General features: G+C 41.7%; 1 protein-coding gene across 6 annotated transcripts in view; it reads left to right on the top strand.

The window, feature by feature from the left end:
- Fmnl2 (formin like 2) overlaps window positions 1–13,377 on the top strand; it is a 270,688-nt gene that overhangs the window by 248,442 nt on the left and 8,869 nt on the right. For all 6 annotated transcript variants that reach the window (XR_007834547.1, XM_051184696.1, XM_051184692.1 and 3 more), the window contains 8 exons: window positions 4,259–4,383; window positions 5,020–5,222; window positions 6,883–7,117; window positions 7,976–8,044; window positions 8,152–8,232; window positions 9,514–9,643; window positions 11,018–11,181; window positions 12,000–12,101. Coding sequence is in view for 5 of the 6 variants with exons in the window: in XM_051184696.1 (XP_051040653.1) it covers window positions 4,259–4,383; window positions 5,020–5,222; window positions 6,883–7,117; window positions 7,976–8,044; window positions 8,152–8,232; window positions 9,514–9,643; window positions 11,018–11,181; window positions 12,000–12,101 (1,109 nt within the window). In the remaining variant the exon portion in view is untranslated. The remainder of the gene's footprint in view (window positions 1–4,258; window positions 4,384–5,019; window positions 5,223–6,882; window positions 7,118–7,975; window positions 8,045–8,151; window positions 8,233–9,513; window positions 9,644–11,017; window positions 11,182–11,999; window positions 12,102–13,377) is intronic.

Genomic DNA, 13,377 nt, shown 5'->3' with positions numbered 1-13,377 from the left:
GGTCATCTTGCTGTGAGGTGACTATCATTATGATATGGGGTCTACTTCCACCCATTCTTGAACTCTCTCAGTACTGTGAGCTGCTATCCCAATAGCCTCTATTTCTAAGACTGTGATGGTCTCAGAAGCATCCAAGTCTAAATGACAGTCTTTAGCATAAAGATTTATTCTTTTCAGTCCATCTAAGGGTTTTGACAGCAGCTTTATCTGCCCCCCTCAATAATTCTTCCAAGTGACTGCAACTCTTTTAGCCTTCTGTACGTTTCTTAGAGCTGATTTACCCACCTCAACTCTGATCCTACTGCTACCCTGACATCTGTAAAATTATCAAAGATACCAAGAAGATGCCTTTTCATTTTCATGGTAAATGTGTGGCTTATTCTTCCCCTTCAAAGTCTTCCCTGTTAATACTCTCTTCTAGAGCTGTTAGTGCTTCTGAAGAGGAGAGGTGGAGGACAGTCACCGTGGAACTGTTGGATTGTAAATGTAAATGACAACCCTCACACCGTCTCTGGGTGTCTGTTCTGTTACCCAGAATGTGGATGCCACTGTTGTCCTGTGTGCCCAGGCTTCTCATTAAGCTTTCCTTGTAGCCATGGATGAGTATTCCCTGGGAGATGTGTCTACCATCCCTCACCCAGAGCTGCCGCTTCCTCTATTGCAAAAGCTAACATGTGCTTCAGCATCTGCTTGCATTTCCATGAACTGAAGCAGAATTCAGACACTGCCAAGGAAATGAGCTGTAGGATAGGGCTGCAAATCCCAGGCAGCTTTCTTCTATAGGTCCCCTGGTCCACTGCCCCCTATTTTGTTTTGTTTTTGTTTGTTTGTTTGTTTTTTGGTCTTAAGCCTTTGTCACTATTTTTAAATTTTATTGATTCTGGAGTGTCTTAAATTTATGGTGCAGAGCTCTGTGCTCAGTTTATAACTGCTGCTTGGATGCCCCCCTCACCCCATCTCCAGGTGGGATTGAAGAATTCCTCCTTATCTCATTGTGTCCATTAATGGTTATAGGATAGATATTTTTTTTATATACCAAATCCTCCTAAGGGTTTAGTTAGTTGGGATTAGGCATTTTCTGCAGGGCCTCTCATCTCCCTAGTATTTATCTTTAACTTGGCTTTCAGTGCATAGTAATTGGGGCTAATTTTCTAAAATATTCTCATTTGTTCAATGATTTTTTTTCTCTCTGGAATCCAGAGGCCTGACAGAGTCAGGGTGTCTCAGGAGAACTAAGAGGCAGAGCTGAGCTGATATGCCCAGTACTTCTGGAAAAATCCCTGAGCCAGTAGGACCACAGTGGTGGGATATCCATCTCTGTACTAGGCAGGAGTGGTCACAGTGGGAGGGAGGAGTCCCAGTAGAGCATCTATAGTTGAGAAAACTCTTTGGGTTTGATAAGGAACATTTTAGTGGTGTGAAATACTCACTTGAAGTGAAACACACATCTTCAAGTCTGACGAGCAGCCCCACTCCCTTTCCTGTGGCAGACCACTTGAGGCAGGCTGCCTGGGCAGTTGGCGGCCTTTGCTCTCTGATAGGGCCTCAGTCCTCTCACCATCCAGCTGAGGCTGATGCTACATTAAGAACTTGTTTACAGCCTATGGAATATGCAGTTCCTTGGGGCTGCTTGGGACCATTTCAAGAAATGCTTTGTTTTTTCTTTCTCCCAGAGAGGGGAAAAACACAGAAACATAAACAAAACCACAAAGCAAGTCCAAAGGCAGGGGAATGAACTTTTGGCCTTGTGCTGCTGAAGTGTGTCCACGAAGCATGAAATTCTACGCTGAGTGTGTGAACTGCTGGGCCACTTGACTCTAACCGTATCTAATCTATATGTATTTTGTATTTTCTGTTCTTTCTGCTTCCACAAAAGATGGGCCAATCAAGCTTTTCTGTAGGTTGCTCCTCACCAAGTGTGTTGGGTATTTGCTGTGTGTTCTGTTGGTCACCCTGTGCTTTGACATCTCTCCACTCCATCCTACATTGAGCCATTGCATTTGACATCGTGTCTCTAGGTAGTCTGGGTGTTGGCTGACTGTGACTCCAGGTTTGCCCACATGTTTCAGCTGAATCTGTAGCTCCTCCTTTAGGTAGGGCCTAGATTAACAGGCTGTGTTCCATTCCTTCCCTTTGGGAGAAGGAATGTTTCTTTCCTAATTCACTTTCCATAGACAGTATTAACCTTCCCACTCTAAGATGATTGTACTCTAAGGAAATTAGGAGAATAAGGGGGAAACATTGGCTGTACCTTTCCAGGGCCCTCCCACTGTTTGTGGCTTGTTGTGTGGAACAACTACCCATTTAAAGTCACCTTCTTTAGTTTGAGTCCTGGGGTCACAGTGTATGTCATTGTCACCTATAGACCCCTGCTGTCTACTACACCTTATACCTAGCTAAAGTCAGGGGGGAAAATTCCTTACTTGGATTGAAGAACTACCTCCCCTATCATCTATCTCCCTTATTGCAACCCTCCCCCACCACCCATTCATTGTGGATGAAGGGCCAATTAGAGAAAGCCTTTCTCTGTAGAGGACATTGATTCTCCTGGGTAGTGTAGACAAAAAGTAAGTATGACCAGGAACCTAACACTGTTGATAATGGGGACAAGGGTACCACATTTAATGATAGAAAATCCTGTTTTGGCAAAAGCTTTGTCTCTGTGTTGCTGCATGCTTCTGTGTGAATTTATCTGATGACATTCCTTCTCTTTCTGTGGCCTTTGTAACTCTGGAGGAACGAGTGACACCGTCTATCTCCCTTTTCAGTAAATATCAATGGCGACAGGTAGCCTGCCAAGTGAAAGCTCAGGTGCTGGGCACCTTTGTTTTCTTCCATCCTGAAGCATTGACTTTCTCTCCCCTTTCCTGATAATAATGGTGAATAGTGAGGCTCACACTGGTCAGGAGGGGAACCCAGAACAGCTTAATGTGGTTGTGCGCACGCGCGCGCGCACACACACACACACACACACACACACACACACACACACACACCAGCTAAGTGGTTTTGAAAGGCTTGCTTATGATGTATAATTAACATATAGAATTATAAGCAGTTATCTTTTTAGGCTCTTTTTCTTGAAAATGATAGGTGTTTGTATTCATTCCCCCTAGTCCATAAATATTCGATCCATCATCTCTGTTTCAATTCATTTAACCGTCTCACCAACAATGTCTAGATAAAGATAACTGACTTCTTTAAAGGGGGTGGGGAGCTGGAGAGATGGTTTAGTGGTTAAGACACTCACTGATCTTCCAAAAGTCTTGAGTTCAGTTCCCAGAACCCACATGGCAGTTCACAATTGTCTGATGCCCTCTTCTGATATTGATACATACATACATACATACATACATACATACATACATACATACATACATGTGCAGACAAAGTACTCATCCATCAAATACAGAAATAAATAAGTCTTTAAAAAGGGGAAAAGGGACTGTGGCATTCCTGAAGAACCTATGGTTTCTGTATATCCCTTCTGTCTTCTCTTCATTGTTCTCTAATATAGGCTATTGACAGTCCCTAGTCTATTGGCAATGCCTCAGCAATCAGTACAATCTCCTTATCACAGTCACCCACAGGAATGTATTTTCTTGGTTGAAGATAATCCTTCTTGGTGGGATCTTTCTGGTACATTAGGCAGTCTTCTCTGCAATCCCTGGTCATCCCTTAAGGCTTATTTGTTGACATATGTCCTAGAAACAAGAGATAAAGGTGTCAAAATTTAGATATTATTTTCCCTCTGCCATATAATCACGTTGTCTAATATTGTAACTAGAAAGCAATAGTTTAGCCAGGAGGTGGTGGCATGCCTTTAGACCCAGCACTTGGAGAGCAGAGGCAGGCAGATCTTAGTGAGTCTGAGGCTAGCCCGATCTACAAAGTGAGTTCCAGGACAGCCAGGACTGTTACACAGAGAAACCTTGTCTCTAAAAAACAAAGCAAAGCAAAACAAAACAAAAAACCCAACAAACAAAAGAAAGCAATAGTCTAATGGCCCCAATAAAATCTAATAAACTCAGTCCCTAATCCTAGATAGCTTTTATAATAGTCCAGGGTCAGGCAACCAAATGGCAACCTTGAATGGCTCTGGCCAATGTCAGGTGCACTCTGTATTTAGCATCACCTGGGTACCCCTTGTCATCTTCCTCCAGTGTTAAAGTGTCATCTGCAAGGACTGTTGTCTGATTGTACCTGAAGCTTATGAGGTTCTAGATGGGATTAATTTCATTATCTCTGACATCTTCAGCTGTGAAAATTAAGAAGCCGATCAAGACGAAGTTCAGAATGCCCGTGTTTAACTGGGTTGCTCTCAAGCCCAATCAGATCAATGGCACAGTCTTCAATGAAATTGATGATGAGCGGATCCTAGAGGTATCTTCTCCTTGGCTGTAAATAAGAGGTGCAAATTCTGCTGCATGCATGCAGAGCAAAGGAGGCTGTCCTGTTTGCCTGCAAGCATCATTGGCAGAGATGCAATGTTTCTGTACTCTAATGTGAAGAAGAAATAGATTTGTACTGTCAAAAAATATTTTTGTTTAATTTAGACATGATTTTATAAGAAGGTTCTAAAATTATGTCTAAAATGTTAAGTGAAAATAATACTTTGAGTATCTTCAGTGTTGGCCACAAAATATATGTCTGACACAGCCCTGTTCTGTAACTTATCAGAACAGACAGGTTTTCTTGAATTATTCTGGTTAAGGACTCAGTAATTGTACGACTGTCAGGTTTCATGGATTTAGCCTGTGGCAAATGTCTGTGTAAACTAGCTATCAAAAGCAACTGAATTGGATTGTTAAAATTACTATTCTCTGGACGTTCATTTCTGGCTGTGTGATAGGATGTGATGGGGTACTCCACCATAAACAGGAGAAATACAGCAAGCCATGCAGGGATAAGCACTCAAGAGAGTGGAAGGTCTTTGCTTAAGAGAATGTCTAAATGATGAGGTATTCATTAATTTTAATGTATGATCCAATTTGCCCATGTCATCCTTCTCTACCCTAGGATTTAAATGTGGATGAATTTGAGGAAATATTCAAAACAAAAGCCCAAGGTCCTGCCATTGATCTTTCTTCAAGCAAGCAGAAAATAACACAGAAGGGATCAAGTAAAGTGACATTGTTAGAAGCAAATAGAGCCAAAAACCTTGCCATAACTTTAAGAAAAGCTGGGAAGACTGCTGATGAGATATGTAAAGCTATTCACGTGTAAGTCTCTACTGGGAGAGTAGATCCTAGAGAGCTCAGGCTAAGGAAGAAAATAAGAGTACAAGTCAGCAGATGACAGAAATAGTGGGGCACTATCTAATTGAAAAGATGGAGAAACTCTTGGTACCCACACTTTATAGCTTCCCTTCTTCATGTGCTATTGCTTCAGAACAGAGACAGTAACAACAAAGCATTGCACCAGAAGGTACTCAGGGAAGTGCCATATCCACATACCATTTGGCAGTTTAGAAGTTTTCAACCTATGGGTTGTGACCATAGGTCAGACCACCCTTCCACAGAGGTTCCTTACCAGATATACTGATATCGGGTATTTACACAATTATTCATTACAGCACCAAAATTACAGTTATAAAGTAGCAACAAAAATTATTTTATGGTTAGGGAGTCACCACAGCATGAGGAACTGTATTAAAGGGTCTCAGCATTAGGAAGGTTGAGAACTGCTGCTTTAGAAGGACATCTGTCTTGGGACAGCATTTGTTTTCTTGGCTCTGTTGTTATATAGAGACCTACAGTAGAGCTCACATAAACAGGAAATAGAACTGAGTGCAAGGGAATGCTTGAGGAAAGGGAGAGATGGCGGTTTTCTCTAGAGGATCTGGATAGTATCCAAATTTGCTGAATCCAAATTTGATGGCATCTGTGGAATTATACAGTTCAGTGCCAGCTGCAAATATAATACAGATGCATGTCTTAATCCATGACAACAGGAATGGGAATTCTTTTGCTTTTAGTACTTCCTGGTCATTTTAAATAAGGCCTTTTCTTTCTTTCTCTCTTTCCTTCCTTCCTTCCTTTCTTCCTTCCTTCCTTCCTTCCTTCCTCTCTCTCTCTCTCTCTCTCTCTCGTACAGAAGGTAATGGGTTTATTTATTTTCTAGAATAATCTCCCCACTCTTCTTGTAGCCAGTGGTGTTATTGATGTTTTCAGAAATTATTTTGTATAATTTGATACTTTATAATTTCTTACTGGCAAGCTTACCTAACTCTAAGGGATCATTTGCTCTGATTTTGTGTATTTGGACAACATCATAATTTAATACAGTCTTGTGCAATCTTTTCTGATTTCCAGTATGGGTTTTAATCTCACATACCTTATTTGCCATACTAATGTATGGGTAATTCCATTGTTTTGCTGAACAAAGATTATATGGGGAATAAAATAGGAACCAAGCAAATACTTGTCCAAACTGAGCAAACAGCTACCAAGAACTGAGATTCCTTCAAGGGATGTATGCACCTACATCAAATTGTGTGTCTATAATGGGAATTTGACTGAGTTTTGTCTCTAGAGACAGCAAAGTAATAATAGAAACATCCTACAAAATTCACCAGATGTTCACAAAGTCTGAAGCCCGGTCTTTGGATTGCATTACCAGCCTGTGTGCCAGCCTTAATACTGCATGCTGTTTTTTACTCTTGATTGATTGCTAACAGCCATAGCTACCTGGAGTCCTAAGATAATATCATTTAAACCTGAGCATGGTCTGGGTTATCAGTTCTGGTAACTTGTGCCCAGCGGGGACCAACAGCAGGGAACTTCAGCAGTTCAACTGCCTGAACCCAAGGCTTATGGACTTGGTGGTAGATGAGCTTGATTGGATGCGGGTAGAACACTGACCTGCTGGCACTGATTTCAGGTTTGACTTGAAGACACTACCGGTTGACTTTGTTGAATGTTTGATGAGGTTCTTGCCAACTGAGAATGAGGTGAAAGTGCTCCGGCTCTATGAGAGAGAGAGAAAGCCCTTGGAGAATTTGTCGGACGAAGACCGCTTCATGATGCAGTTTAGTAAGATTGAGCGGCTCATGCAAAAGATGACCATCATGGCCTTCATTGGGAACTTTGCAGAGAGCATTCAGATGCTGACTCCTGTGAGTTGACCAGGGCAGAGCTACAAAAAGATAGAGCCATTTATTGTTGTACATCTCTCTGAATTACACTCAATCCAATATGGGGCCTAAAGAGTCCTTCCAGAACTTTAGAGATTACATTTGGGTTTAAGCCCTCATTTTCACAGTGAGAATCCAAATCTCTAGACTGTTTTCCCAAAAGAATATTGTTTTCTGTATTTGTAAGTATCCTCTGCATTTCAATAGGACACTAAAAACCAGTTCCTTATTTGCAAGACTAGAAATGTGTCTCATTTAAAGCTCTGTGTCTTTAGTGAGTAGCAGGCTCCAGAGATTTCTGGGAGCACTAACTTTATTACCCAAGGATGTTTCTTCTTTGGGACTTTGCTAAAGTACATTGTGGTGATGCACAAATAATAGCTATCTCGTTGCCTGTGTTAGTGTGACTGAAACTTAGCAATGTCAGAAACATCAGTTTGCCCTCAGTTCTGTAGTTATTGCTTTTACAGTAAGTGGCATATTTGTTTGAAACATATTTTGCGAACTTCTATAGAAGTTGCTGCCCTTCCACTGCCTCCTATCTTTTTATATTCTTAGACATCTCTAGTGATTTAAAAGTATAAATTGTGTATGATTAGAGGTGGTGCCCTGGAAACTGAATTATGTCAGAAGGGACTGTTAGCTCCTACAATGCAATCTTACTGGTTTCAGGTTGGCATAAGTAAACAATTTCCTGTAATACTTGTCACTGTGAGTAGGTTTGTAAGAAGAGCATATGTAATGCTAAGGTTACCTAAGGCACAGTTAGTTCTTAGTTCCCAATTAGTTTGCCATTTTTAACAGTCTTTCCCATCTTTCTTTCTTCTAATTGGAATCCAGCAACTTCATGCAATTATAGCAGCATCTGTTTCTATCAAGTCATCTCAAAAGCTCAAGAAAATTCTGGAGGCAAGTGCACTTTTCTTGTTATGTTCATGGAGAGCCGACTTGCCAGCTGCTTTCCAGCACCCGGCACACTCTCTTGATGAATCCTTCTCTCTCTCTTGCTTTTCCAGATCATCTTGGCCCTTGGAAACTATATGAATAGCAGCAAACGTGGAGCAGTTTATGGATTTAAGCTTCAGAGTTTAGATCTGGTATGTGAACTAAAAGAAATATGGGATCCTCAAAGGACATACAGCTGCAGAGATTAAGTTGTGGAGGGGGTTCTGTTCCAGGGGGTAGGGTGGGGTGTTGGAGGAGGATGCTCTTAGTGCAGGAGGGTGAGTTGGTGTAAATTTTCTGAAACACCATTTGACAGGAAGGATCAGATACATCAGGCCTTTTACCCAGTATTGCTGTTTCCATGAATCTTTCTTCAGAGGCTGAATTATGAATACTGAATTTTATAGCAATAATCTCAAGGTCAAGTACGATGGAAAATGACTAGGATAATAGTTAATACAGTGAACTATTTAGTTTTTTAAACACTTGGGAAGGCTTTTCAGATAATAATTTTGTTTAGAAAATTAGAATATAGTTGCCCATATATTTCATTTCCTTGTTTTGCATGTACAAAGTGCAGTCCTTTGCAAAACCATCTTCCATGGCATCCTCTTCAGGCTGTACAGATCTATTGTGGCTTCCAAGTCAAGGAAGACATGGTTAACTGATAGTGTCACATAGGTTGTGATCTCGCCACTGCCCCTCTCCTCCCCATCGTAAACTGATGAATAATATCTGTGTAGGATTTGTCTCAGGACCTCCAAGGATACCAGACATTACAGATAGTCCAGTCCTTTCTATAAAATTGTGTAATGTATAGATTTAACCTAAACATGTCCCTCTAGCTTTCAAATCATGTCTAGTTTACTTATAATACCTAGTGCTCTGTCATGATTTATAAGGAATTGCTTCACAGTATTTATTATGTATCAAATAAATAATCGCAAGAGAAAGTCAGCACAGAGGCCATTTCTTCCTTAACATTTCCCGTTTGAGGTTGGTAAAGTTCACAGATTCAGAATACCCAGACTGAGAGCCAGATGTATCTCTTTGAGGCCATCAGAACTAGGGAATAAGGGAGAACCTGTTGCCTCTGTCACACCAAGCACATATCTCTTTTGGTCTTCATGTTGAAAAGCAGTAACACCTGGGGTCCTCTCACATTGAGCTAAGGGGGCAAGGGTGGCTGGATGGCGGATGCAGGCATAGGGAGGAGTTCTTATAAGGAAGATGAGGATCTGAAGTGTTGCTAGTCAGAGTCTACCCTAGTATTCAGCTCATACTCTGTCAAAGACAGCCTCGGGCCCTACACTGAATCTTGAGGTTCCTCTGAGGATGCTTTTTTGCCAACCTTTTCTGCAATTCTACTGTTATTTCCTCTGGGCACTTGCACCTTGCTCTTGTACCTAACCCATGTCTCCTTTTGTTTTCAGCTCTTAGATACAAAGTCAACAGACCGAAAACAAACACTGTTGCACTACATATCAAATGTGGTAAAAGAAAAATATCAACAAGTTACTCTATTTTACAATGAGCTTCATTATGTGGAGAAAGCTGCTGCAGGTACTTCCTTTCAGCTGTCAGTGTTACCTTGGGATGTTTACTATCATAGCTATGAGGGAGTCCTTCCCAGCTGAAACACTCTTGTGAACCTACTGCAGAAGGCCTAGTCAGTATGTCAGCCTTTGGGGGCTGAAATGTGTTGCAATGGTGCCACCCTCCAGAGCAGTTGAATGTAGGCTGGTAGGTGATTTCTGTCAGCATTTTCTCTCTAAAGATCCAGGTCTTTGAGATGTTTCTCCTCCATTGCCCACCCATCACTCTTTTTGTTCTCTTGCTATTGGATAAGATGATGAGTTGTAGAGTCTGAACTGCAGGTAGAAATGGTTTTGTGGCTACAGACTAGAACAGACACATCATGGGCTCGCTTATCCAGCTAGCAGGGTTTTCCTTTGCCTAAATTAAGGCTCTTCAAGTGTAATTCCTTCCAATTAAGAAGACCAAATAGCAAGACTTCCTTCCTAAGTAGTAGCACAGATGGTTTGGCCAGGAAATTTTCCTTTGAAAAAATCCTGCGAGAAATATAGAGACTGATATGCTCACTGGTTGAACTGGTGCCAAGGCTGATTGACACATGCTCTTAATGTCAGGTAGGGCTGCCCCTTGCTTATCAGCACTTTTGAGTACTTTCTCTGCACGTGGCACTATAAGAAGTATTATGGGGTCAAAACTGGGACACCCTGAGAATAAAACAGTTCAGGTCTAGTAAGGGGAGAACATACCACATGGATCTATAATCCGTCCATGGGCAGAGCTGAACAACAAGCAAAGCAGAACTGGAACCGGCTCATGTAGACTGGGCTCAAAGAGTTAAAGAGAGTGCTTGCTCTGGGTGGTAGCAAACTTCTCCAAAACTCTTTGAAGCAAAAAGGCTTATAAAAAAAAGCTAAGGTTGCCTTAGGTCTTGAGGGTCTATACAACTAAATTAGCAGGTAAAATTCTGCCCTCTGCTGGAAAGTTACAGGAGCACAAAAGCATCCAGAGTAAGAGGATAGAAAAGTCTTGGGACTATTTGAACCTACAACTAAACCAACTTCAGATCTCGGTCTGTTGTTTAAGAAGTGAACACTGGAATTGTCATGGCAGACCACAGAACCTCTTCATGTTGCTTTTCCTCGACAAAGTATGCTACTAAAACAGGATTATTGCATATGAAGAATTTAGTGTAGTTTAGTGGCATTTCATGAATTATTCATATTAAAGGCTATGTGAGATTAAAGCTGGGAACTAGCTATAAGGGAACTAGCTCCTCTGCAGAGGCCTCTCTGGCCTTGGGCAGCAGATCTGAGCAAGCCTTACAAAGTACTGAGAACTTGGCTTAGCAGCTAGACTTCCTCTCACTAGAAGTTCCCTAACATGTTGTTTTCTCTCCATCAGTCTCCCTTGAAAATGTTCTATTGGATGTCAGGGAGCTGCAGAGGGGAATGGATTTAACCAAGAGGGAGTATACCATGCATGACCACAACATGCTGCTGAAAGAGTTCATCCTTCACAATGAGGGCAAGCTGAAGAAGCTGCAGGATGATGCTAAGATTGCTCAGGTAGCTGGGGAGAGTGAATACCCTCAGGCCACCTGAGGCACAGGTTCTGGGCTGGGAGAGTAAAGCTGCATTTTCCTACCATTACTGGTCAATTGCTAATGTAGCTCATGTTTACCTTTTCCCCTATTGTCCTTGAAAGTGCCTATTCTGTGGAAGCTCTCTCTGTCTTCTCTCTTTTGTTCTAGAATTCCTTCTAGCGTAGGTCTCTTTGTAGTCAGTTCTGTAACATGTTAGTCCTGGGCTCCCAAGCAATGTCCCTGGAGTATAAAGTTTCTGTAGGTCTTAGACTTCATACTGCTCTATCACCTCAGGGACCTCAGATATACAAGCAAACCGAGAACAGAGTACAGTTCATGTTATCACAGAGCAGGAGGTGGAGTGCTGGGGAACTGGAGGTGGATAGTGATAGCTCTGGCTTGGGCTCAGGTAGATCATAAAAGAGACTATTCTTTTTTGGGGAGAGGGGGTATTACAAAGAGTATGAATCAAAGTGTTGGGATTTAGAGCCAGGGTTGCTTCCAAGGTCCTTCCTGACTGTGGTTTAAGAGTTGAGTCTTGACCATATAAACTCATGGAAGAAATAGATCAGTATGTGTGTGTGGGGAGGGGAGAATGTTTGTGGGGTTAGGAAAATAACAGACTTAGAGATGAGTTTCTTTGTCCAACCCTTGTACTTTAGTGAAGTATTAAGAGGTGATAAAGAGAATCCCATAAGGCACAGAAACAAGGCAAAGTCTTTGTTTTAGTTATCTGCCCCAGAGTATCCAGTCCTGTTAGTAGAACTAATGTGATTCCTGAAAAAAACTGCTTTTTTTCAGGATGCCTTTGATGATGTGGTGAAGTATTTTGGAGAAAACCCTAAGACAACACCACCCTCTGTGTTCTTTCCTGTCTTTGTTCGGTTTGTGAAAGCCTACAAGGTAAGTGGGAGAGCACCCATAGCCTTCTTTCCCAACATGCCCTCCTCTAGAAATGTCTGTGGCCTGCCACTTCTGCAGAGGCCTCTCTGGCCTTGGGCAGCAGATCTGAGTGATCACTCTCTGTCCCTGCTGATGCTGAGAGCTTTTTTAGGGCTCATCAGACTGTGATGGTTCATTTTTTTCATGGAACCATGCCTGAGCCTCAGCAAGAAAGACAAGGCAATTGGCTACCTGTTTGGGGCAGGGGAGATGCTCCATTGGCCCTGTTGCCCATTATTGATTGTTGACCCATAAAAGCAAGGTGAAGGACTTAGAAAATCCACACTTACATGGAGCTGTTTGATGGGCCAAGTGATCCAGGGCGTGCCAGTAGCACTGAAGTCAGGGAGATCCCACTATTGTTTGTAGACCTGATTGACTGGTGGGACTTCTTAAACTAACTAGCATTCACTATTATGGAATGAAGGATGGTGCTGTACAGGATTGTAGCTTTTGCTGTTTTAATCTAGGCATATTTTTGGACATGATCCATGATGTTGAAAAACCATGTGACTAAAAGAAATATTATTTCCAAAGATTTTCCCTTTTGGGAAAGAATGAAGAGACGACTTTGGAAACAGCATCTAGGAAACATTGTAGTCTTTTAGTACCTATGGGGTTTGGTTTTGGCAGATTGGTGATACCTGCTTCTGATGACATTCAGTTTCCTTATATAAAATGATGCAATACTTATTTTGTCTCATGTATTTATATGCTTGCTCACCAGCTGACTAAGCTGTCTGGAAAGAATTAGGAGGTGGGGCCTTGATGGAGGAGGTGTGTCACTGGGGGCTGGCTTTGTGGTTTCCAAAGCCCTCACCAGGCCCAGTCTCTGTGTACTTGTGCATCAGGATATAAAGGCCTCAGGCACTGCTCTGACACTTGTCTGTATGTCACCATGCTCCTCACCATAAAGAAACTGGAAACTCTGAAACTGAAAACAAGCTCCCAAATATATGCTTTCTTTTACGAATTGCTTTGGTCATATTGTCTCTTCACAGCAACAAAGCAATGACTAAGATGCTTCTAAAACCATCCACCAACTAGGGACTAAATATTGAGGCTTATGAGCCTATGTGGGTACATTCTCATTCAATCCACTGTGTCAATATTATGCAAGTAATGGTAATATAATTTAGAAAATGGGAAAAATATTGTCCTTGTTTATTAAAGATAGTATTAATTTATATTTGACTAAACTCATAGATGTAGAATCTACAGATATTGAGATCAATCA

This window comes from Phodopus roborovskii, unplaced genomic scaffold (genome assembly GCF_943737965.1).
Source record: "Phodopus roborovskii unplaced genomic scaffold, PHOROB, whole genome shotgun sequence".
Taxonomy (NCBI): Eukaryota; Metazoa; Chordata; class Mammalia; order Rodentia; family Cricetidae; genus Phodopus; species Phodopus roborovskii.
The sequence above is the reverse complement of the archived record's forward strand: the minus strand, read 5'-3'. Positions and strand labels throughout refer to the sequence as shown.